Here is a 25,863-nt window from a genome sequence, read left to right as displayed (position 1 = left end):
ACCATGTACCTCTGAACTGTAGTGAGTAGAAGTACACCTTGTACGTTTGAACTGTAGTAGAAGTACAAGTACCTAAATATTGTAGTTGTTAAAACTATTTAACAGTCTCACTCAGAGGTGGGGCTGCAGCTCCTCTTTGGGAACACCTGAGACACACACACACTCACACACACACACACACACACACACACACACACACACACACACACACACACACACACGGCAGTAACACCTGGGATTGAATGTGTGTTTCCTCATGCTTCGGGGTTGCACTTTGCAGACGGTCCCTATCTCCTTGTCTCCTTTGCTGTGGAGGTGAGGAGACATCGTTCGTGTTTTCAGATCGCTTTGTGTTTGACTTATTGATCCGTCAATGTTATTTTCTAACTTCACGAGCTCTCAGAGTGATGGGTAGATGGCTGAAACTGAAACGGATCAACAGGTAGAGCAGCTAATGGCTAAAGTAACGGTTGTAATGGATGAAGAGTTTAATCTCTAAACATATATATTTTTCACGGAGCTGTCGATGGGGACACGTTTGGGAAGAATCAAACATTATATTCCACATGTGAGGAGGATATGTTCCGGATCCTACAGCTCTCTGGCAGGTGAGCAGGCTGGAAGCTGGACCCGGGAAAGGGCTTCGTTAATACTTGATAACAGACCGATGCTAAGCTAAATAATGACTGTTGCTACGACTAAACCCGTAGTCAGGGATTAGTGGTTAAAGTACACATGTTTCTTTAGCTCCATTTAGATAAAGTAAAACGCCTTGTATATCTTTTATTAAGAAAAACGTTTGAAAACTATCCTTATAATAAATATACATTAAAGTTACTTATTACACGTAGTTGAATACTCGATTCTGATTGGTCAATCTTGACAGTTCAGAGGTTGTTATGATAACAGACTGATGCTAAGCTAATGAATGACTGTTGCTAGGGAGGATGGAAGAGGTTAAACACAGAGCAGAGACATGTTATTAATGTCGTGTTTTACACCGAGAGCCCTCTATTGACCCTCTGTCTGTGGACTCAATGACACTGTAAGCAATCTCTTTCTCCATTCAAATATAATTCATATTTTAAAAGTCTTTCAATGAGGTTAGGTTCACCTGCATAACGGAAACGGTAAATACATTATTTATCTTCACTTTTCTGTCTTTATAATATTTTAATCCATCAAACCTCGACAATAGTTCACTCTGCATATTAGGGACACTGATGTGGGTTGTATTAATTAATGTTCCCATACTTGTGTTAATATTCTCTCAGTTAAAATCTTAATTAGTGCTCAAAACGTTTTTTTAACAAAAGTATTGAAGCTATCATTATTTAAATGATCACTTTTATGTTATTTTTCATATTTATTTTAAAGTTGTACTCATGTAGTGCAGTAGAAGTATGAAGAAATACAAATATGTCAAAAAAGTAAAGTACAAATATGTCAAAAAAGTACTTAAGTGCATAATACTTGAATACATGTACTTAGTTGCTTTAAACCTCTGGTTAACACTTAGCTTTAATGTCTCTGAATGAACATCCTCTTTTCTACATTTTACTTTATGACAATCTTTTGTTTTGAAAGTGCTTAAAATGTTCTAAAACTGTAGTCAGGGTTCAGTGGTTAACGTACAACGTTTAAGCTTTGCTGAGAGAAAGTCAAATGTCTTAATGTTGGACTCACACACGCTGTAATATATTCATACAACCCTTTTGCATCCCAGTTTGACCCAGCCAGCTAAACAAGGGACATGAATGAATAACATGCTGGTTTTATAACGGTAAATGTGGCATTATGTATACGCTGTGTGATGAGTTGCAAAAACCGTCCCCCTGTTCTCCCATGAGTCCCTGCAGCAGGCTGACCAATGGGAGGCCCCGCCCGCTGTGATGTCACTGCGCTATAAAGCCCCCGGCCCCCCGCTGCCCGGCCTGAGCAGAGTCAGCGTTCCCAGCCTGGACGCCTCGGCTGGTAGAACTGCTGTCTTTAGTAACCGGGCGTCTTCACGGCTCAACCGTTCTCCCTTTCGGATTGTGTGAAACTACATTTTCTGGATAAAGAGAGTGTTGCTTCCTGAAGAGCAGCCCCCCCGCCGGGCCCCCCAGGCATCCTTGTGCAGACAAGTAAGTGAGATTTTTTTTTTTTTAAAAAGTCCTCCAGAGTTCCTCTCACACACATTTAGGAGCCCTTGCAGACGCGTTGAGGACTTCAGGGGTCTCCATTGGGCTCCAGCTGAAGGGTATAACGGGACGTCCCAGAATAGCCGCTGATAGCATCGGCTCCTCTGATGGCTTTTTAAGGGAATCAGCAGCAGGGCTATCAGTTCTCCTGCTGCCACATGCTGGCTGTCAATCAAACTGAGGTGTGGTTGGGGGGGGGGGCGGGTGTTATTTTTAGAGTTTGGTGTCCTGTGTTAGATCACCCCCCCCCCCAGGAAGTGTCAGACAGGGGGGATTCTTCACTGAAGCTTTTATTTTGGAGGGGCTTGAACAGCTGTTGGCCTGTCGTTGGGGTTTATACTGTTACGCTGGTTTATAAAGTGCAAACTGAAATGTGTGATGAGTTTGATGCTTTCATTTAGTCTGAAGTTACTTTTCGAGAGTTTCCCGATCTAGATTTTAAGCAGTTGATATAAAGTCATTTATTCATCTTTCCATTTAACGGCTCATTGCTTTCAGTCTCCTAATAAAGTCTCCTTTCAAAAGCATCCAATGGACACGGTCTGTGCAGAATGTAAATGCCTTTATGAAACATGGTGTTAATGGTTCTTAATGTAAGGCCTTTCCTTCATGTGGACCAGCAGAGTTACTGTGGTGATAGATAACAGATACAGCCAGGGAGGCAACACATTGTTAAACTGAGAAACACACATTTACCATGAAATCTGCTCATGACATTATTCAATGTTTCCATGCATTCAAATGTACATAAGGAAAGCTCAAAAGGAGAGGTGGGAGTGCATCTCGAACCACGAGCAAACATACATATCATTTGGAAACTAAGAGAGAGACAGGAACACAGAAGAACCACAAAGTCTAAAAGTAAAACCCTCAAACCAAGAGAAGGGTACCAAGTACTTTAAGGCCATTCAAAGTACTGACAATGCTGAGTATTATTAGATATCCTATTTATAACTACTCTATTTACACTGATCTGGTTCATTGAATAAGAAAATTACATATTTTCTAGTTTAGAATATATTATTCATAATCTACAAAGCATTCAAACATTGAAATATATAAGTAAAAGGACGTTAAACTTGAGTGAATCCTCACCCTGTGATATATTTTTAATAACGCAGTATTAATAAACTGTGATGTGTTCAGGCGGTGGAGTCATCAGATCACATTTAGCTGTAACCAGATCGGTGTGATGAGGCGTTCAGGGACTCACAGATTTAACGGCTGCAGATTATAACCAGGTCGGTGTGGTGAGGCGTTCAGGGACTCACAGATTTAACTCCTGCAGATTATAACCAGGTCGGTGTGATGAGGCGTTCAGGGACTCACAGATTTAACGGCTGCAGATTATAACCAGGTCGGTGTGGTGAGGCGTTCAGGGACTCACAGATTTAACTCCTGCAGATTATAACCAGGTCGGTGTGATGAGGCGTTCAGGGACTCACAGATTTAACGGCTGCAGATTATAACCAGGTCGGTGTGATGAGGCGTTCAGGGACTCACAGATTTAACGGCTGCAGATTATAACCAGGTCAGTGTGGTGAGGCGTTCAAGGACTCACATATTTAACTCCTGCAGATTATAACCAGGTCGGTGTGATGAGGCGTTCAGGGACTCACAGATTTAACGGCTGCAGATTATAACCAGGTCGGTGTGGTGAGGCGTTCAAGGACTCACATATTTAACTCCTGCAGATTATAACCAGGTCGGTGTGATGAGGCGTTCAGGGACTCACAGATTTAACGGCTGCAGATTATAACCAGGTCGGTGTGGTGAGGCGTTCAGGGACTCACAGATTTAACGGCTGCAGATTATAACCAGGTCGGTGTGATGAGGCGTTCAGGGACTCACAGATTTAACGGCTGCAGATTATAACCAGGTCGGTGTGATGAGGCGTTCAGGGACTCACAGATTTAACGGCTGCAGATTATAACCAGGTCGGTGTGGTGAGGCGTTCAAGGACTCACATATTTAACGGCTGCAGATTATAACCAGGTCGGTGTGATGAGGCGTTCAGGGACTCACAGATTTAACGGCTGCAGATTATAACCAGGTCGGTGTGATGAGGCGTTCAGGGACTCACAGATTTAACGGCTGCAGATTATAACCAGGTCGGTGTGATGAGGCGTTCAGGGACTCACAGATTTAACGGCTGCAGATTATAACCACATTGGTGTGATGAGGCGTTCAGGGACTCACAGATTTAACGGCTGCAGATTATAACCACATTGGTGTGATGAGGCGTTCAGGGACTCACAGATTTAACGGCTGCAGATTATAACCACATTGGTGTGATGAGGCGTTCAGGGACTCACAGATTTAACGGCTGCAGATGAATCCTGTGCTCTGAAACTTTAACCATCCTGTGAACTCTGAGTTTCTCATCTTTTCAAATGACACTGAGAGGTGGATCCAATCAGACATGGGGATGATCAGAAATGTGACTTAAACACTGTTTAAATGTCGTCTGCTGTTGAATTTAAGAACATGTCGTGCTGTTTCTGGACTGTTTGAGCTTTCTGTCGTTATGAAGTGCTAAATATTCATTTAAAATCCCCGTAATGGACCTTCATCAAAACTCTTTAAAAACATCATTTTAGTTGAGTTTTTTGACCTGCTTTTAATTGACTTATTTACTCACTCAAACTTTAGCATCACCTGACCTGTTGGGGTTAATTACTGAGCTCACTAACAGGTCATTATATCATGTAAGGTTAGGGTTCGGTTCTACCTGCACAGGTGAAGGCATTTCCACCTTAAAACCCCTCGAAACTATCCTTAAAAAAACTCAATGAAAGAAATGCCTATTATCAATATGAGATGTATAACCTACCAACACAGTTTCCTTCCCTACATTATTATTAGTGATTACTTTCTGGAGAGAGCTAAAGATGGATGTTGGAATGAAGCACTTTGTTCATTCTTCCAAAAGTCAGTTTAATTTCAGCTGAAGAGGGTTTGAGTCTCTGCAGGACGCTCACACCTCAGAGGGTTTGAGTCTCTGCAGGACGCTCACACCTCAGAGGGTTTGAGTCTCTGCAGGACGCTCACACCTCAGAGGGTTTGAGTCCCCCCTCAGGCAGGACGCTCACACCTCAGAGGGTTTGAGTCTCTGCAGGACGCTCACACCTCAGAGGGTTTGAGTCTCTGCAGGACGCTCACACCTCAGAGGGTTTGAGTCTCTGCAGGACGCTCACACCTCAGAGGGTTTGAGTCTCTGCAGGACGCTCACACCTCAGAGGGTTTGAGTCTCTGCAGGACGCTCACACCTCAGAGGGTTTGAGTCTCTGCAGGACGCTCACACCTCAGAGGGTTTGAGTCTCTGCAGGACGCTCACACCTCAGAGGGTTTGAGTCTCTGCAGGACGCTCACACCTCAGAGGGTTTGAGTCTCTGCAGGACGCTCACACCTCAGAGGGTTTGAGTCTCTGCAGGACGCTCACACCTCAGAGGGTTTGAGTCTCTGCAGGACGCTCACACCTCAGAGGGTTTGAGTCTCTGCAGGACGCTCACATCTCAGAGGGTTTGAGTCTCTGCAGGACGCTCACACCTCAGAGGGTTTGAGTCTCTGCAGGACGCTCACACCTCAGAGGGTTTGAGTCTCTGCAGGATGCTCACACCTCAGAGGGTTTTACTTCCTCTGATACCCAGGATGTAGGTTCAGCTGGTTCAACAGGTGACAGGAACTCACTATATACAGAGCTAATGAAATACAACCAGAGCTAATGAAATACAACCAGAGCTAACGAAATACAACCAGAGCTAACGAAATACAACCAGAGCTAATGAAATACAACCAGAGCTAACGAAATACAACCAGAGCTAATGAAATACAACCAGAGCTAACGAAATACAACCAGAGCTAATGAAATGAAATACAACCAGAGCTAATGAAATACAACCAGAGCTAACGAAATACAACCAGAGCTAACGAAATACAACCAGAGCTAATGAAATACAACCAGAGCTAATGAAATACAACCAGAGCTAATGAAATACAACCAGAGCTAATGAAATACAACCAGAGCTAACGAAATACAACCAGAGCTAATGAAATACAACCAGAGCTAATGAAATACAACCAGAGCTAATGAAATACAACCAGAGCTAATGAAATACAACCAGAGCTAATGAAATACAACCAGAGCTAACCAGCTGCTTGGAGATGGTGATAATTGCTTGGAAAGGATGGTCATTAGGAAAGGTCTCTTATTGGACGAACGGGATAAAGATGGCGCTCATATAACCCTCACTACCACCAAATAAACTCCATTCCTAAAACGCTTCCTCAACGCAATGCGGCTTTTAGAAACCATTTTTTAAAAGGCATTCTGGAGCAGTGCTCACTTCACCTAAAACGCATCGTTACATTATCTCCAGCTAACTTCAGAGCATCATCTGGACTTGCTAATAACCCAGAATACGTTAGCACGTTAGCATGTCTTCTCTTCACCTGCTGTGTGTTTGTAGAAGGCTATGAGTAACTTGCACTACAAAGACACGCTACAGCTCCACGAAGCATAACAAGATCATTCATCTAATTATGTGTGTGTATAAATATACGTGTGTGTATATAACATTTATTTAGGTAAAAACAATGATAGGAACTTGTGGATTCTTGTGGAGAAAATCTGCTTCCTTTTTTAGCTCCATTAGAAAAGGAAACACTGGAGCATCCTTCACTAAGGTGTCAGCAGCAAGGCATTGCACATAAGTAGAAATGCAAAGAGTAGAAATAAACAATTCTAAAATGTAAACATCTCAAAATAGAAACTGCGTCAGAAGTTATAAATGTTGTTTCCAACGATTATAAAAATATGTGCTGATTCTGAATTTTTGACCAAAATAATGGTGATGTTTTGATGGACCTGGCCAATCAAATGCAGTCGAGGCCAAATGGTTCAAACCGGACTCAACCAGTTCATCAGGGGGAATCAGACCATACGTTTGACATGCTTTGGTTTGTCCACTTCCTGTCTGTCTCTTCTGTCTCTTGGGATGACATGATGTCGTTTCTAAAGGACAGGTTTTGTTTTATGGTTGGTTTAGAAGAATTGTTATTTTTTACCAAACAAAGTTTTTTTAAAGACAAAAGTTAGTATTTGTTGTTTTTATGGAACAAAGTTAGTTTGTATTTGAACAGATCAGATTGTCTTGTGTCCGTTTCAACAGAGAGCATGTGGCTTTTCGCTGTCTTACAGTTGAACTTGCTCGTGTTGTTTCCAGAGGACAGACTTAGCACAAAGCTCCAGCTAATACACCCAGTGCGGACTGTAGGCCCCAGCTTAAAGCAGCCTATAAGTGACCCCCCCCTCCAGGGTTAAACAGGTGTTTAATCTGCCCTGAGCTCAGGGGGGGTCATCAGACCCTGTGGAGCCCCGCCCAACAGACCTGATGGTGTGTCTGTCAGCAGATCAGCTGTTTCCCCTCACAGCAGGGGGTCTGCAGATCAGCTGTTTCCCCTCACAGCAGGGGGTCTGCAGATCCTGACAAATGGTCAAGACCACAGTTTCTACCCAACAAGGTCTTATTCCCAGTTCAGTCGGTCAGCAGCATTAAAGTACAGTTACTACCCACATCTTGATTAGAGCTGCTGACCTGGTTTATCACGGCCTTATGTTCAAACCATTTCAGTAAGGATTGGATCCCAATGAGAGGGCAGCGTTAACATCAAATATGACTTGATCTTTCGACTCCACTTCGAGCGATAGAACTATTAAAAAAGCACTTCTATACTAATAAAGGACTGGCTTACCTAAAGCCAGTTGAGTAGCACTTGAAATGTTTGGCTCTATGAAACCTGATGTACTTTATGATTCTGTTTTCTTCAAGGTTGTGTCTTGTTGGTCGAACGCACTTATTGTACGTCTCTCTGGATAAAAGCTTCAGCTAAATGCAATGTAATGAGATGTAATGAACAAATCTGCTAAATCCGACCAACATTGATAAAAGCTCTAGAGAAAAATCAATATTAGTATTTCTTGCTATCTAATGTTAGCATGAATTGCCCCAAAGGATTACAACCCCGTGAAAATAACATGAAATGAGGCTTAAAAGGAAATAGTTATGGTATTGATATACACATGTATCCAAAGGGCTTCACAACCTGACCTGCATTAACTCCCAAAACTCAAAAGATATGACTTGAATGAAACCGTTGTCTGACTTGTGAGGCTGTTCTAGATCTGTGAGATAAAGATCTACCTCGAAAAGATCTCATTTTCATTAAATTGAACATCTTTGGATATTTTAAAGACACTTTTCTTGTTACGTTGAACCAATGGGATTAACCAAACCATCAATCCGTAAACCAACAGGTTGTTGATAATCAGAATGTCTTAATTGGTCCCGAACTGGGAATCTACGGCAGCAAGAGTTCAGAGTAGAGAGACTTAGATATTATAATAACAAGTCTGCAGACGTTATGAATCATAAACACAGATAAGTTCACCATGGTACAAACACAAGTAGGATGTTTTAAAGTATAGAATAAGATGGTACTGTTTACAGATTATAAATATATTAAAAGAAAAAGCGTTTATTGCTCACAGTTTTATATTAACAGACAGTGTTTCTGCACGTCAGAGATATTACTGTTCACTGTTGGTGGAGCTTTCCCAGTTTAAGTCCAATAGATGAGAGTAACACCTGCGTCACTTCCGGGCAACAATTACGGCCCCGCCCACTTTTGTGGGAAAACAACGCTGTCATCTGAACGGCTGTTAATACACATTCTGAAGTTTTTGCCAATCCGTCAGACATTTTTGAAAACCGTGGACGTGTGGATCTTCAAAGAGCCCGGTGACGACGGCCAGTCAGGCAAACAATTACATTCAATCATTGGAAACGACGATCGGGCTCGATATATGGTTACATTAAAATCAGTAGGCGAGGCTGTAATGTCGCCAGCTGTTACTCTCGTGAGCGAGGCGGAACATAATAGTTGTATCATGCCAAAAAGCTGCTGTCGTTTATTGCTCCTCAAACATTAGAACACATCCAGAGTTCAGTGTTTCTGGACTTCCTCTAAGAACAAAGCAGCTCTGTGGCTTCAGGCTCGATCGCCGTTCAGATGACAGCGTTGTTTGCCCGGAAGTGACGCAGGTGTTACTCTCAGGTATAGAAGATAATAATAATACTTTTTATTTATTTGAATTGTAAAGCACTACAAGCAGATAAAGAGGAAATATTCCCTTGTTCACCAAACTGAAAACAGTCTTTACTTCTTGTTTGGTGCTGAATATATAATAATATTAGCTTCCCATCGCGTTCAGTTTATTTCCTATAAAGTCCAGTTCTCAGAGACGTCCTGTCCCGCCTGATATCATGGATTTATAGACATATATTTAAGTGCGTTTCATGTACTATCATGGAGAGTTAGTGTGGAAGAAGTTTGTATAGAGCTTGTATTGGTGAATGACTCCTGGAGGTGGAGTTGCATTGTGGGTAATGTAGGTGTTAAACAAGGGGACGAATATGTTCATAATGAATGCTCTGCTTATCTTCATCTGTGTCGTGAAGCTTTGATGTCATGTATTCTTTGTACCTGTTTGATCGTGGGGAGGTGCCGGTGAGAGCAGTCTGTTATTGGGCGTAAACATCGCGTTGCTCTGTTTGGAAAGGAAGCTGGTTTGAAGTCGTTCATGTTGGATTTACAGAGATGTAGTTTGACTTGTTTCATTTGATCAGCATCACAAAGTAAACTCTGTATAATGGTGATTTGTTTATGTCCCAGCATGCTCCTGTTCGCAGTGTTAAGTCAAAGAGCTCCCCCTGTGTTCGTTTTTGTGTACTGCAAAAAACATTTACTAGAATTGTTTAAAAATATATACATTTAATTTGCTCGTGTGGCTTTTCAATTGGCTCGTGTGATGTACAGCAATAGATATGTTATAAATAGCTAATACTGCATGTATTATTATCAGAACACCATTTAATTGATTGTTGTCACTGTTGCCCTATTTTAAAATTAAACAATACAAATTGAAGAAAACAATCCTTTTAATAATTGTGTTATTATTATATAGGTGTATTAAATGAGGTTTAAAGCCAGTATGAAGCTACATTGGTTGTTTGATGTTTGTTTCTGATCTGAGTAAATGTGCAGAGTTCTTGTTTCTACTTCCCTCTGACCGTTTGTTTGTTTGTTTGTTTGTTTGTTTGTTTTCCTGCAGGGTGCCGACCAACATGTCAACACAGGCGCCGACGTTCCTGCAGCCGCTGCAGAGCGTCGTGGCACTAGAGGGTAGTGCCGCGACGTTCCAGGCTCAAGTCAGCGGTGAGGAACCTTCACATATCATCATCATCATCATCATCATCATCATCATCATCGTCATCATCATCATCGTCATCATCATAATAACAACACATTGGATTTTTATAGCGCTTTTCCTAATGCTGAAAGACGCTTTACATCAGAAGCAACACAGAGATATCACACGTTCACCGCCTGTAGCGCTGCTCCCTGAGGGCTTTCCAAACATCTGGGAAAAAGACTTGAGTCATAATTCAGATTTCATGCTAGCTAGTGTTAGCTTTCATTTCAAAATCGTTGACCAATACGCTTACGATACGATATAGCAGGTTTCTATTTGGATACACAAGCTGAAACGTTTATTCATCCTTTTTTTATTTTGATATATTAGCAGTTCCCTACCGTTTCAGTGTTTGTGCTAAGCTAAGCTAACGATGTCCTGTAGCAGTGATGCATTATGTGACCTGGTTGTGGTTCTCTGCAGGTTCTCCTGTTCCTGAGGTGAGCTGGTTTCGTGATGGCCAGGTTCTCTCCTCCGCCGTTCTGCCCGGCATTCAGATCTCGTTCAGCGATGGCCGTGCTGTTCTGAGGATCCCTGCTGTGACCGCCGCACACAGTGGGAGGTTCTCCGTCAGAGCGACCAACGGAGCCGGACAGGCCACCAGCACCGCAGAACTACTCGTCACAGGTGAGGCTGGATCCCCTGAGAGGCAGGAAGCTACTGCAGAGAGGCAGGAAGCTACTGCAGAGAGGCAGGAAGCTACTGTAGAGAGGCAGGAAGCTACTGCAGAGAGGCAGGAAGCTACTGTAGAGAGGCAGGAAGCTACTACAGAGAGGCAGGAAGCTACTACAGAGAGGCAAGAAGCTACTACAGAGAGGCAGGAAGCTACTGTAGAGAGGCAGGAAGCTACTGCAGAGAGGCAGGAAGCTACTACAGAGAGGCAGGAAGCTACTACAGAGAGGCAGGAAGCTACTACAGAGAGGCAGGAAGCTACTGCAGAGAGGCAGGAAGCTACTGCAGAGAGGCAGGAAGCTGCTGCAGAGAGGCAGGAAGCTACTACAGAGAGGCAGGAAGCTACTGCAGAGAGGCAGGACGCTACTGCAGAGAGGCAGGAAGCTGCTGCAGAGAGGCAGGAAGCTACTGCAGAGAGGCAGGAAGCTACTACAGAGAGGCAGGAAGCTACTGCAGAGAGGCAGGAAGCTACTGCAGAGAGGCAGGAAGCTACTGCAGAGAGGCAGGAAGCTACTGCAGAGAGGCAGGAAGCTACTGCAGAGAGGCAGGAAGCTGCTGCAGAGAGGCAGGAAGCTGCTGCAGAGAGGCAGGAAGCTACTACAGAGAGGCAGGAAGCTGCTGCAGAGAGGCAGGAAGCTACTGCAGAGAGGCAGGAAGCTACTACAGAGAGGCAGGAAGCTACTACAGAGAGGCAGGAAGCTGCTGCAGAGAGGCAGGAAGCTACTACAGAGAGGCAGGAAGCTACTGCAGAGAGGCAGGAAGCTACTGCAGAGAGGCAGGAAGCTACTGCAGAGAGGCAGGAAGCTACTGCAGAGAGGCAGGAAGCTACTACAGAGAGGCAGGAAGCTACTGCAGAGAGGCAGGAAGCTACTGCAGAGAGGCAGGAAGCTGCTGCAGAGAGGCAGGAAGCTGCTGCAGAGAGGCAGGAAGCTACTGCAGAGAGGCAGGAAGCTACTGCAGAGAGGCAGGAAGCTACTACAGAGAGGCAGGAAGCTACTACAGAGAGGCAGGAAGCTACTACAGAGAGGCAGGAAGCTACTGCAGGGAGACACTTAACAAGACATTAACGATCCAAAAGAACCTCAGAGAGACAGGAAACGATGACTTAGAGCCAAATAAGGACCAGAAAGAGACACATAACAACCTCAAAGACACACACAATCACTACAAAGAGACACAACATGACTGCAAACAGACAGGAATTGACCACAGAGAGACATGACACAACATCAGAGACACAAAAACAAGACCTTAAAGACACAAGAAAGGAACATACGAGGAGGAAAGACAACAAATAAAACCCCAAAGACACAAAACAGCGACACAGAGACCCAAAGGTCACACAAAAGACATCAACCAACCACAGAGCCACGCAGAGACATGAAGTGAAGTTATGCATTGTGTTGGTGAGCGTCAGTCTAAATGTGTCCTCGCTGAGAGCTGGCTCTTCACCCTGTGATAAAACAGATATAGAAGCAGCTGCTGCGGCGGCATAGCTTTCCTTAACGGGAGCACGCTCAGTCACAGATCAACTGCTTCGCTCTGCAGTGTGTTCCAGACCGATGTGTGAGATCTCTATATGTCAAATAACGGTCCTGTGGACCTCTTTGGGTTGAAGTAGCAGAAGTCCTGAGCATCTGGTCTGACTCTTGTTTGGTGCTCACACTTTTTGAAACACGTGGCATCTTGAGACCTGTCTCCCCCAACTGGTCCCAGTGTCTGAGTCCTGGCATGGCAGGAAGTGATGCTTGATGGTGCAGTGATTGGAGCCCCAGTTTAATTAATGATATCCCCCCCCCCCAGCGGAGACAGCCCCTCCCAGCTTCCTGCTCCGCCTCCAGAGCTCCACGGTGCTCCAGGGCAGCCAGGTGAGGCTGGACGTCAGAGTCTCAGGTATCCCCCTCCCCCAGGTGAGGTTCTTCAGGGAGGGGGCGGAGATCCAGAGCTCGCCAGACTTCAGGATCCTGACGGAGGGCGAGATGCACAGCCTGCTGATCGCTGAGGCCTTCCCTGAGGATTCTGGGAACTATTCTGCCACCGCCACCAACAGCAGCGGAAGAGCAACCTCCACCTGCGAGCTGCTGGTGCAAGGTGAGGGAGTTGGCCCGGCAACAGGACACAGACATGTAGAGAACTGTAGATCTATAGATATACAGTACCTGGTGTTTTAGTTTGATCTCTGAGCACCCAGGACATCATTAGCCTATTGTAGCATAAAGACGGGAAGCAGGGGGAAAGGTTAGCCTAGCTTAGCATAAAGACATGAAGCAGGGGGAAAGGTTAGACTAGCTTAGCATAAAGACATGAAGCAGGGGGAAAGGTTAGACTAGCTTAGCATAAAGACATGAAGCAGGGGGAAAGGTTAGACTAGCTTAGCATAAAGACATGAAGCAGGGGGGAAAGGTTAGACTAGCTTAGCATAAAGACATGAAGCAGGGGGAAAGGTTAGACTAGCTTAGCATAAAGACATGAAGCAGGGGGAAAGGTTAGACTAGCTTAGCATAAAGACATGAAGCAGGGGGAAAGGTTAGACTAGCTTAGCATAAAGACATGAAGCGGGGGAAAGGTTAGACTAGCTTAGCATAAAGACATGAAGCCAGGGGGGAAAGGTTAGACTAGCTAGCATAAAGAAATGAAGCAGGGGGAAAGGTTAGACTAGCTTAGCATAAAGACATGAAGCAGGGGGAAAGGTTAGACTAGCTTAGCATAAAGACATGAAGCAGGGGGAAAGGTTAGACTAGCTTAGCATAAAGACATGAAGCAGGGGGAAAGGTTAGACTAGCTTAGCATAAAGACATGAAGCAAGGGGAAAGGTTAGACTAGCTTAGCATAAAGACATGAAGCAAGGGGAAAGGTTAGACTAGCTTAGCATAAAGACATGAAGCAAGGGGAAAGGTTAGCCTATTTTAGCATAAGGATGGGAAATAGGGGGAAAGGTTAAACTAGCTTAGCATAAAGACGGGAAGCAGGGGGAAAGGTTAGCCTAGCATAACAAAGACACCACAGGGGGAAACTGTTAGCCTAGCTTAGCATAAATATGGGAAGCAGGAGAAAATGGTTAGCCTAGCTTAGCATAAAGATGGAAAGCAGGTGGAAACTCTAACAGTAGCCTAGCTTAGCATAAAGACATGAAGCAGGGACACTGTTAGCCTAGCTTAGCATAAAGACATGAAGCAGGGACACTGTTAGCCTTGATTCAAATACAAGTTTATATATTTATTACCAACCATTTCTATAAATTGTGCATTTCCGAATTTTATCGACAAAATAAAAGTTGACTTCCTTTAATTTAAAACTTTGTGTTTTCGTTCGAAGATAACCAGCTATGTTTCTGACCTGTGTCGACTTCCCCTGCATCAGAAATCTAATGAAAGTGTTTCTCTGTTTCCCGCTGCAGGTGAGGAAGTCGTGCCGGTGAAGAAAACCAAGACGATCGTGACGTCTCAGATGGCCGCCTCCTCCCAAAGCACCGTGCAGAGGGTGAGAGAGAACATACCTGACATCAGAACCACTCCCCAAGTAATCCCCTTGGATTTAGAGGAACTGGAACAGACGTTTTTCAATATTTTCTAACATGTTATACCCCAAAGTATTCCTTAATAAGTGGATCTGCAGACCCGTCCTCAGTTCAGTATCCCCCTGTAACACATGTTATAATAATGATCCACTCAAGCTGTCCCTGTTTCTCTGCAGAAGATGGAGGCCAGCTTCCAGTCCTCCTCCATGATGGAGATGCATGTGGAATCAGGAATGATGACCCAGCATCTGTCTCACAAAACCCCCCCGAGGGTTCCCCCCAAGCCCACCTCCCGCTCCCCTCAGTCCTACGTCTCTAAGGTGGGGGGGGGCCGGCAGCAGTCTCCTTCACCTGTCCGTCACGTGAAGGGCCCACAGCCCGCCCCCGTCAGGTGACACAAACACACTTATTACTAAATATACTTTATGTACTTAAACTTATATTACTTATCACCAGAGATGGCAAACGTACACACACCCTGTACTCAGGTAGAAGTACACACATCCTGTACTCAAGTAGAAGTACACACATCCTTTACTCAAGTAGAAGTACACACATCCTTTACTCAAGTAGAAGTACACACATCCTTTACTCAAGTAGAAGTACACACATCCTTTACTCAGGTAGAAGTACACACATCCTGTACTCAGGTAGAAGTAGTATTTGTGTTCAACATGTAAGAAGTAGAAAGTACAGGTATTTGTGTTCAACATGTAAGAAGTAGAAAGTACAGGTATTTGAGTTCAACATGTAAGAAGTAGAAAGTACAGGTATTTGAGTTCAACATGTAAGAAGTAGAAAGTACAGGTATTTGAGTTCAACATGTAAGAAGTAGAAAGTACAGGTATTTGAGTTCAACATGTAAGAAGTAGAAAGTACAGGTATTTGAGTTCAACATGTAAGAAGTAGAAAGTACAGGTATTTGAGTTCAACATGTAAGAAGTAGAAAGTACAGGTATTTGGGTTCAACATGTAAGAAGTAGAAAGTACAGGTATTTGGGTTCAACATGTGAGAAGTAGAAAGTACAGGTATTTGAGTTCAACATGTAAGAAGTAGAAAGTACAGGTATTTGAGTTCAACATGTAAGAAGTAGAAAGTACAGGTATTTGTGTTCAACATGTAAGAAGTAGAAAGTACAGGTATTTGAGTTCAACATGTAAGAAGTAGAAAGTACAGGTATTTGAGTTCAACATGTGAGAAGTAGAAAGTACAGGTATTTGTGTTCAACATGTAAGAAGTAGAAAGTACAGGTATTTGAGTTCAACATGTAAGAAGTAGAAAGTACAGGTATTTGAGTTCAACATGTGAGAAGTAGAAAGTACAGGTATTTGAGTTCAACATGTAAGAAGTAGAAAGTACAGGTATTTGTGTTCAACATGTAAGAAGTAGAAAGTACAGGTATTTGTGTTCAACATGTAATAAGTAGAAAGTACAGGTATTTGTGTTCAACATGTAATAAGTAGAAAGTACAGGTATTTGGGTTCAACATGTAAGAAGTAGAAAGTACAGGTATTTGGGTTCAACATGTAAGAAGTAGAAAGTACAGGTATTTGTGTTCAACATGTAAGAAGTAGAAAGTACAGGTATTTGAGTTCAACATGTAAGAAGTAGAAAGTACAGGTATTTGAGTTCAACATGTAAGAAGTAGAAAGTACAGGTATTTGAGTTCAACATGTAAGAAGTAGAAAGTACAGGTATTTGAGTTCAACATGTAAGAAGTAGAAAGTACAGGTATTTGAGTTCAACATGTAAGAAGTAGAAAGTACAGGTATTTGAGTTCAACATGTAAGAAGTAGAAAGTACAGGTATTTGAGTTCAACATGTAAGAAGTAGAAAGTACAGGTATTTGAGTTCCACATGTAAGAAGTAGAAAGTACAGGTATTTGGGTTCAACATGTAAGAAGTAGAAAGTACAGGTATTTGGGTTCAACTTGTGAGAAGTAGAAAGTACAGGTATTTGAGTTCAACATGTAAGAAGTAGAAAGTACAGGTATTTGTGTTCAACATGTGAGAAGTAGAAAGTACAGGTATTTGAGTTCAACATGTAAGAAGTAGAAAGTACAGGTATTTGAGTTCAACATGTAAGAAGTAGAAAGTACAGGTATTTGAGTTCAACATGTAAGAAGTAGAAAGTACGGGTATTTTAGTTCAACATGTAAGAAGTAGAAAGTACAGGTATTTGAGTTCAACATGTAAGAAGTAGAAAGTACAGGTATTTTTGTTCAACATGTAAGAAGTAGAAAGTACAGGTATTTGTGTTCAACATGTAAGAAGTAGAAAGTACAGGTATTTGAGTTCAACATGTAAGAAGTAGAAAGTACAGGTATTTGGGTTCAACATGTAAGAAGTAGAAAGTACAGGTATTTGTGTTCAACATGTAAGAAGTAGAAAGTACAGGTATTTGAGTTCAACATGTAAGAAGTAGAAAGTACAGGTATTTGGGTTCAACATGTAAGAAGTAGAAAGTACAGGTATTTTGGTTTAAAGTGTAAGAAGTAGAAAGTACAGGTATTTGTGTTCAACATGTAAGAAGTAGAAAGTACAGGTATTTGAGTTCAACATGTAAGAAGTAGAAAGTACAGGTATTTGGGTTCAACATGTAAGAAGTAGAAAGTACAGGTATTTGGGTTCAACATGTAAGAAGTAGAAAGTACAGGTATTTGGTGTTCAAATGTAAGAAGTAGAAAGTACAGGTATTTGGGTTTCAACATGTAAGAAGTAGAAAGTACAGGTATTTGAGTTCAACATGTAAGAAGTAGAAAGTACAGGTATTTGTGTTCAACATGTAAGAAGTAGAAAGTACAGGTATTTGGGTTCAACATGTAGAAGTAGAAAGTACAGGTATTTGGGTTCAACATGTGAGAAGTAGAAAGTACAGGTATTTGAGTTCAACATGTAAGAAGTAGAAAGTACAGGTATTTGAGTTCAACATGTAAGAAGTAGAAAGTACAGGTATTTGGGTTCAACATGTGAGAAGTAGAAAGTACAGGTATTTGGGTTCAAAGTGTAAGAAGTAGAAAGTACAGGTATTTGAGTTCAACATGTAAGAAGTAGAAAGTACAGGTATTTGGGTTCAACATGTAAGAAGTAGAAAGTACAGGTATTTGGGTTTAAAGTGTAAGAAGTAGAAAGTACAGGTATTTGAGTTCAACATGTAAGAAGTAGAAAGTACAGGTATTTGAGTTCAACATGTAAGAAGTAGAAAGTACAGGTATTTGAGTTCAACATGTAAGAAGTAGAAAGTACAGGTATTTGAGTTCAACATGTAAGAAGTAGAAAGTACAGGTATTTGGGTTCAACATGTAAGAAGTAGAAAGTACAGGTATTTGAGTTCAACATGTAAGAAGTAGAAAGTACAGGTATTTGGGTTCAACATGTGAGAAGTAGAAAGTACAGGTATTTGGGTTCAAAGTGTAAGAAGTAGAAAGTACAGGTATTTGAGTTCAACATGTAAGAAGTAGAAAGTACAGGTATTTGGGTTCAACATGTAAGAAGTAGAAAGTACAGGTATTTGGGTTCAACATGTAAGAAGTAGAAAGTACAGGTATTTGTGTTCAACATGTGAGAAGTAGAAAGTACAGGTATTTGAGTTCAACATGTAAGAAGTAGAAAGTACAGGTATTTGAGTTCAACATGTAAGAAGTAGAAAGTACAGGTATTTGAGTTCAACATGTAAGAAGTAGAAAGTACAGGTATTTTAGTTCAACATGTAAGAAGTAGAAAGTACAGGTATTTGAGTTCAACATGTAAGAAGTAGAAAGTACAGCTATTTGAGTTCAACATGTAAGAAGTAGAATGTACAGGTATTTGGGTTCAACATGTAAGAAGTAGAAAGTACAGGTATTTGAGTTCAACATGTAAGAAGTAGAAAGTACAGGTATTTGAGTTCAACATGTAAGAAGTAGAATGTACAGGTATTTGAGTTCAACATGTAAGAAGTAGAATGTACAGGTATTTGGGTTCAACATGTAAGAAGTAGAAAGTACAGGTATTTGAGTTCAACATGTAAGAAGTAGAAAGTACAGGTATTTGAGTTCAACATGTAAGAAGTAGAAAGTACAGGTATTTGGGTTCAACATGTAAGAAGTAGAAAGTACAGGTATTTGAGTTCAACATGTAAGAAGTAGAAAGTACAGGTATTTGAGTTCAACATGTAAGAAGTAGAAAGTACAGGTATTTGGGTTCAACATGTGAGAAGTAGAAAGTACAGGTATTTGGGTTCAAAGTGTAAGAAGTAGAAAGTACAGGTATTTGAGTTCAACATGTAAGAAGTAGAAAGTACAGGTATTTGAGTTCAACATGTGAGAAGTAGAAAGTACAGGTATTTGAGTTCAACATGTAAGAAGTAGAAAGTACAGGTATTTGAGTTCAACATGTGAGAAGTAGAAAGTACAGGTATTTGGGTTCAACATGTAAGAAGTAGAAAGTACAGGTATTTGAGTTCAACATGTAAGAAGTAGAAAGTACAGGTATTTGGGTTCAACATGTGAGAAGTAGAAAGTACAGGTATTTGTGTTCAACATGTGAGAAGTAGAAAGTACAGGTATTTGAGTTCAACATGTAAGAAGTAGAAAGTACAGGTAGTAGTGTTCAACATGTAAGAAGTAGAAAGTACAGGTATTTGGGGTTCAACATGTAAGAAGTAGAAAGTACAGGTATTTGAGTTCAACATGTAAGAAGTAGAAAGTACAGGTATTTGGGTTCAAAGTGGTAAGAAGTAGAAAGTACAGGTATTTGAGTTCAACATGTAAGAAGTAGAAAGTACAGGTATTTGTGTTCAACATGTAAGAAGTAGAAAGTACAGGTATTTGTGTTCAAAATGTAAGAAGTAGAAAGTACAGGTATTTGAGTTCAACATGTAAGAAGTAGAAAGTACAGGTATTTGATTTCAACATGTGAGAAGTAGAAAGTACAGGTATTTGAGTTCAACATGTAAGAAGTAGAAAGTACAGGTATTTGGGTTCAAAGTGTAAGAAATAGAAAGTACAGGTATTTGAGTTCAACATGTAAGAAGTAGAAAGTATAGGTATTTGAGTTCAATATGGAAGAAGTAGAAAGTTCAGGTATTTGAGTTCAACATGTAAGAAGTAGAAAGTACAGGTATTTGGGTTCAAAGTGTAAGAAATAGAAAGTACAGGTATTTGAGTTCAACATGTAAGAAGTAGAAAGTATAGGTATTTGAGTTCAATATGGAAGAAGTAGAAAGTACAGGTATTTGAGTTCAACATGTAAGAAGTAGAAAGTTCAGGTATTTGTGTTCAACATGTAAGAAGTAGAAAGTTCAGGTATTTGAGTTCAACATGTGAGAAGTAGAAAGTACAGGTATTTGAGTTCAACATGTAAGAAGTAGAAAGTACAGGTATTTGGGTTCAACATGTAAGAAGTAGAAAGTACAGGTATTTGAGTTCAACATGTAAGAAGTAGAAAGTACAGATATTTGTGTTCAACATGTGAGAAGTAGAAAGTACAGATATTTGTGTTCAACATGTGAGAAGTAGAAAGTACAGGTATTTGAGTTCAACATGTGAGAAGTAGAAAGTACAGATATTTGGGTTCAACATGTAAGAAGTAGAAAGTACAGGTATTTGAGTTCAACATGTAAGAAGTAGAAAGTACAGGTATTTGAGTTCAACATGTAAGAAGTAGAAAGTACAGGTATTTGAGTTCAACATGTAAGAAGTAGAAAGTACAGGTATTTGTGTTCAACATGTAAGAAGTAGAAAGTACAGGTATTTGAGTTCAACATGTAAGAAGTAGAAAGTACAGGTATTTGAGTTCAACATGTAAGAAGTAGAAAGTACAGGTAGTTGGGTTCAACATGTGAGAAGTAGAAAGTACAGGTATTTGAGTTCAACATGTAAGAAGTAGAAAGTACAGGTAGTTGGGTTCTCTTTGCTCAGTGGTTCTTTAATGTCTCTGTTCCCTGTGTCCTGCAGACCCGTGTCCCCCTCCTCCAGAGTCTCTGTCCCCTCCATCAGACCTGTGAAGTCTCCCGTCATATCCCGCAAACAGGTGAGGACATTTATCTCCGTTTATCCTCATTAACGTCCAGCAGACGCCCTGCTGCTATTGTTTATTTGTCAGACAGTTTATAGATTTGTTATCGTAACGGTCATCTGTATATTTGCTCTCTAATGCTGATTTATTTCTATTTCTATTTTAAGATGTTTATATTTTAGAATTGTTTATTTCTACTCTTTTAATTTCTAATTATGTGCAATACCTTGTTTTGTTTTATGCTGCAACAAATTGGGAGTAAATAAAGTACCTCTTATTTTATATTTATTATTTGTTTTTTAAAATAATTTTTAGAAGTTTATTCTATTTGAATTATTTCGATTTTTTATGTATTTATTTTATTTAAGATTTTTCTGCATCGGCCACATTTACATTTAATACCTTAAGTACATTTAGCTGATTACACTTACAATAACACACACACACACGCACACACACACTCACACGCACACACGCACACACACACTCACACGCACACACACGCACACACACCCATACTAGTACAGACGAATGTACATCCATGGTCGCTCCCTCTTGTGGACACACAGGAAACGACACCCTCCACTGATCAGTCCATTTCTAAGCCCAGAGAGTCAGCTGTCTGTCTCTCTGCAGGAATGTGTTATTTTAGGACCCTAGTGTTGTAAAGTGAAACTAACGCCCCCCCCCCCCCCCCCCCCCCCCCCCCCCTGCAGCTGTCCTCCCCTGCGGAGGTGCCCCCCCCCTGGAAGCACTCCGGCCTGCAGGCTGAGAGCAGCTTCACCTCCGTCAGCACCTCCTCCTCCTCCCACATGATGATGGAGCAGAGCAGCTCCTCCATGATGATGGAGCAGAGCAGCTCCTCCATGATGATGGAGCAGAGCAGCTCCTCCATGATGATGGAGCAGAGCAAAGAGGTTTGGATTCATTTTGCCACTAATTCAACAATTATGAACCATTTTTATAGATTTTTGTCCGTATATTTATTTTTATGAATTGATGAAATTATTTTCCCCAATTTTTTTTGCAACTACTCCACAAGCACAAGCACTTCAAACAATATTAAATATATTTAAAAACATGTATTAATACATTTAAATAAACAAATGGAATAAATGCATATTGTTAATATTTTTTTATTTCTTATTATTTTACTTTTTTTATTTGATAAATGTATTCATACATACACTGAACAAAAATATAAACGCAACACTTTTGTTTTTGCTCCCATTTTTCATGAGATGAACTCAAAGATCTAAAACATTTTCTAAATACACAAAATAACCATTTCTCTCAAATATTGTTCACAAATCTGAAAGATCTGTGATAGTGATCACTTCTCCTTTGCCGAGATAATCCATCCCACCTCACAGGTGTGGCATATCAAGATGCTGATTAGACAGCATGATTATTGCACAGGTGTGCCTTAGGCTGGCCACAATAAAAGGCCACTCTGAAACGTGCAGTTTTGCTTTATTGGGGGGGTCTGGGGGGGTCCGAAAACCAGTCAGTATCTGGTGTGAGGGGTAGGATTAGGGTAATGTTGTGAATTGAGTGGCCCATAGTGGTGGTGGGGTTATGGTATAGTGGTGGTCTAATGGTTAGTGAGGTGGGCTGAAGATCGGAAGGTTGTGAGTTCAAATCCCGCCAGGAACACCACCACTAGTGTGCCCTTGAGTAAGGCACTTAGTCCTTAGTTACTCCAGGGAGAATGTCCCTGTAATTGGTCATTGTAAGTCGCTTTGGATAAAAGCGTCAGCTAAATGTAATGTAATGGTATGGGCAGGCGTATGTTATGGACGACGAACACAGGCCACTCGATTCACAACATTACCCTACCCCTACCCCTCACACCAGATACTGACTGGTTTTCGGACCCCCCCAGACCCCCCCAATAAAGCAAAACTGCATGTTTCAGAGTGGCCTTTTATTGTGGCCAGCCTAAGGCACACCTGTGCAATAATCATGCTGTCTAATCAGCATCTTGATATGCCACACCTGTGAGGTGGGATGGATTATCTCGGCAAAGGAGAAGTGCTCACTATCACAGATCTTTCAGATTTGTGAACAATATTTGAGAGAAATGGTTATTTTGTGTTTATAGAAAAGGTTTTAGATCTTTGAGTTCATCTCATGAAAAATGGGAGCAAAAACAAAAGTGTTGCGTTTATACTTTTGTTCAGTGTACATTTAAAAAAATCTAAATCAAATGAAAAATAATTTATATTAAAAATGCACGATGCATGGACCTGTTTCTTCTTCTGTGGTGTGTATTTAAAGCCTGTTTTCAGCTGCTCTGGAGGTCCTGTTTCTTCTTCTGTGGTGTGTATTTAAAGCCTGTTTTCAGCTGCTCTGGAGGTCCTGTTTCTTCTTCTGTGGTGTGTATTTAAAGCCTGTTTTCAGCTGCTCTGGAGGTCCTGTTTCTTCTTCTGTGGTGTGTATTTAAAGCCTGTTTTCAGCTGCTCTGGAGGTCCTGTTTCTTCTTCTGTGGTGTGTATTTAAAGCCTGTTTTCAGCTGCTCTGGAGGTCCTGTTTCTTCTTCTGTGGTGTGTATTTAAAGCCTGTTTTCAGCTGCTCTGGAGGTCCTGAGCTGTGTGTTTTGTCTCCAGGCGGAAGGGGGGGGTAAAGCGACGGCGGTGGCCACGGTTGTCGCCGCTGTTGACCTCGCTCGCGTCCGTCAGCCCGTCAGTGGAGCTGCAGAAGAAGAGGTAGAGGTGGAGATAAAACAACAACAACAACAACAACAACAACAACAACAACAACAACAACAACAACAGGAAGTGGAGACAACAACGGAGGAGAAGCAGGAAGTTGTTGTGAAAAGTCTTTCTACTGAAGCTACGGAGACAAAAGTCAGAGCAGTTTCTCAGATCCAGATCTCTGAAGAATCGTCTCAGATCCAGATCCCGTCTCAGATCCTGATCCCGTCTCAGATCCCGTCTCAGATCCACATCCCGTCTCAGATCCCGTCTCAGATCCAGATCCCGTCTCAGATCCACATCCCGTCTCAGATCCACATCCCGTCTCAGATCCAAATCCCGTCTCAGATCCAAATCCCGTCTCAGATCCCGTCTCAGATCCAGATCCCGTCTCAGATCCAGATCCCGTCTCAGATCCCGTCTCAGATCCACATCCCGTCTCAGATCCAAATCCCGTCTCAGATCCCGTCTCAGATCCAGATCTCTGCAGAACCGTCTCCGGTTCCTCACTTCACAGTTTCTAAAGTCTCTGTTCCTAAACCTGAAGCGAGCCTGGAGGTAAGAGGAGGCCTTCATCATCATCACCTCAAAACCCTTCATCTCACTCTAACAGCGACACCTAAACAATGTGCAGCGTGTGATTCACTGTGACCTTCATAAACAAACGAACATCACGTTTCATCACTGCCTTCCTCTATGGATCTCTACAAACACTAGACCTGCACACAATAAAACCTGCTTTCTGGATCCAGCTCCGATGAGACAACGAGGCAACAGATTTTTATTAGGAAATATATTTGATGCTACTATTAGCAAAGTGTTTTAAGACCTGGTTTATTTGAGTAGCAAATAACAATTATAAACAAATTATAAGAAGTATACAAACATATACTTGCCCTTCTCCTGGCTTCACAAACAGCATGCTGTACGATGCACAACAACAACACACGACCCTCACAAACACACTTTATCAATTAACCAATTACTAAAATGCCAACATTTTAGGAGCAATTGAAAACAAAGACTAGCAAGTACATACAAAATAAACTCACCGTACCATTATCGTTTTCTCACCGTACCATTATCGTTTTCTCACCGTACCATTATCGTTTTCTCACCGTACCATTATCGTTCTCTCACCGTACCATTATCGTTTTCGTACCGTACCATTATCGTTTTCTCACCGTACCATTATCGTTTTCTCACCGTACCATTATCGTTTCTCACCGTACCATTATCGTTCTCTCACCGTACCATTATCGTTTTCGTACCGTACCATTATCGTTTTCTCACCGTACCATTATCATTTTCTCACCGTACCATTATCGTTTTCGTACCGTACCATTATCGTTTTCTCACCGTACCATTATCGTTTTCGTACCGTACCATTATCGTTTTCTCACCGTACCATTATCGTTTTCTCACCGTACCATTATCGTTTTCTCACCGTACCATTATCGTTCTCTCACCGTACCATTATCGTTTTCGTACCGTACCATTATCGTTTTCTCACCGTACCATTATCATTTTCTCACCGTACCATTATCGTTTTCGTACCGTACCATTATCGTTTTCTCACCGTACCATTATCGTTTTCGTACCGTACCATTATCGTTTTCTCACCGTACCATTATCGTTTTCTCACCGTACCATTATCGTTTTCGTACCGTACCATTATCGTTCTGTCACCGTACCATTATCGTTTTCGTACCGTACCATTATCGTTTTCTCACCGTACCATTATCGTTCTCTCACCGTACCATTATCGTTTTCTCACCGTACCATTATCGTTTTCTCACCGTACCATTATCGTTTTCTCACCGTTTTCTCACCGTACCATTATCGTTTTCGTACCGTACCATTATCGTTTTCTCACCGTACCATTATCGTTTTCTCACCGTACCATTATCGTTTTCTCACCGTACCATTATCGTTTTCTCACCGTTTTCTCACCGTACCATTATCGTTTTCTCACCGTACCATTATTGTTTTCTCACCGTACCATTATCGTTTTCGTACCATTATCGTTTTCTCACCGTGCCATTATCGTTCTCATGCCTCCCTCTCATTGGCTCGGCCAGGTCTCCATCGCGGGCTCGGCCATGGCGGCTCTGCACAGAGAGTTCTCCTCCCCTGTCTCCCCCCTCTCCCCTCGAAGGATCATCAAACCAGTGAAGTCTCCCAGCCCGTCCCGCAGGAGGGGGGCGAGCGTGCCCCCCGAGCCCCTGCCGCCCCCCTTCAGAAACCCCAGATATCAGACGGGGGGCCCTAGTGAGGAGGAGTTTGAAGACTGGGAGCCACAGGTTGGTGGGATCCAATCACAGCCTTCAATTAACCCCCTGGGAGTTCAATCATCACCTCATTGAAAACCCTGCACTTCCTGTCCATCCACTTCCTGTCCATCCACTTCTGTCTTAACCTACACTTCCTGTCTCCATTGGCACTTTCCACTTCCTGTCTCCATTAGGACTTAGCACTTC

The 25,863-nt window shown here is 41.9% G+C and overlaps 1 protein-coding gene across 1 annotated transcript; it reads left to right on the top strand.

The window, feature by feature from the left end:
* Window positions 1–280: 280 nt before the first annotated feature.
* LOC117557520 (titin-like) lies at window positions 281–25,686 on the top strand (the record flags this gene model as incomplete). The annotated part of the gene is made up of 11 exons (XM_034233398.1): window positions 281–315; window positions 1,851–2,126; window positions 10,357–10,460; window positions 10,921–11,124; window positions 12,973–13,260; window positions 14,567–14,649; window positions 14,863–15,077; window positions 20,624–20,699; window positions 21,401–21,601; window positions 23,294–23,941; window positions 25,465–25,686. Coding segments are annotated over exons 3-11 (2,028 nt in total), but the record flags the coding sequence as incomplete, so codon positions are not given.
* Between the last annotated feature and the right edge of the window lie 177 nt (window positions 25,687–25,863).

The sequence above is a fragment of the Gymnodraco acuticeps genome, unplaced genomic scaffold, assembly GCF_902827175.1.
Source record: "Gymnodraco acuticeps unplaced genomic scaffold, fGymAcu1.1, whole genome shotgun sequence".
Lineage (NCBI taxonomy): Eukaryota > Metazoa > Chordata > Actinopteri > Perciformes > Bathydraconidae > Gymnodraco > Gymnodraco acuticeps.
This window is presented reverse-complemented; position numbering and strand designations above follow the sequence as displayed.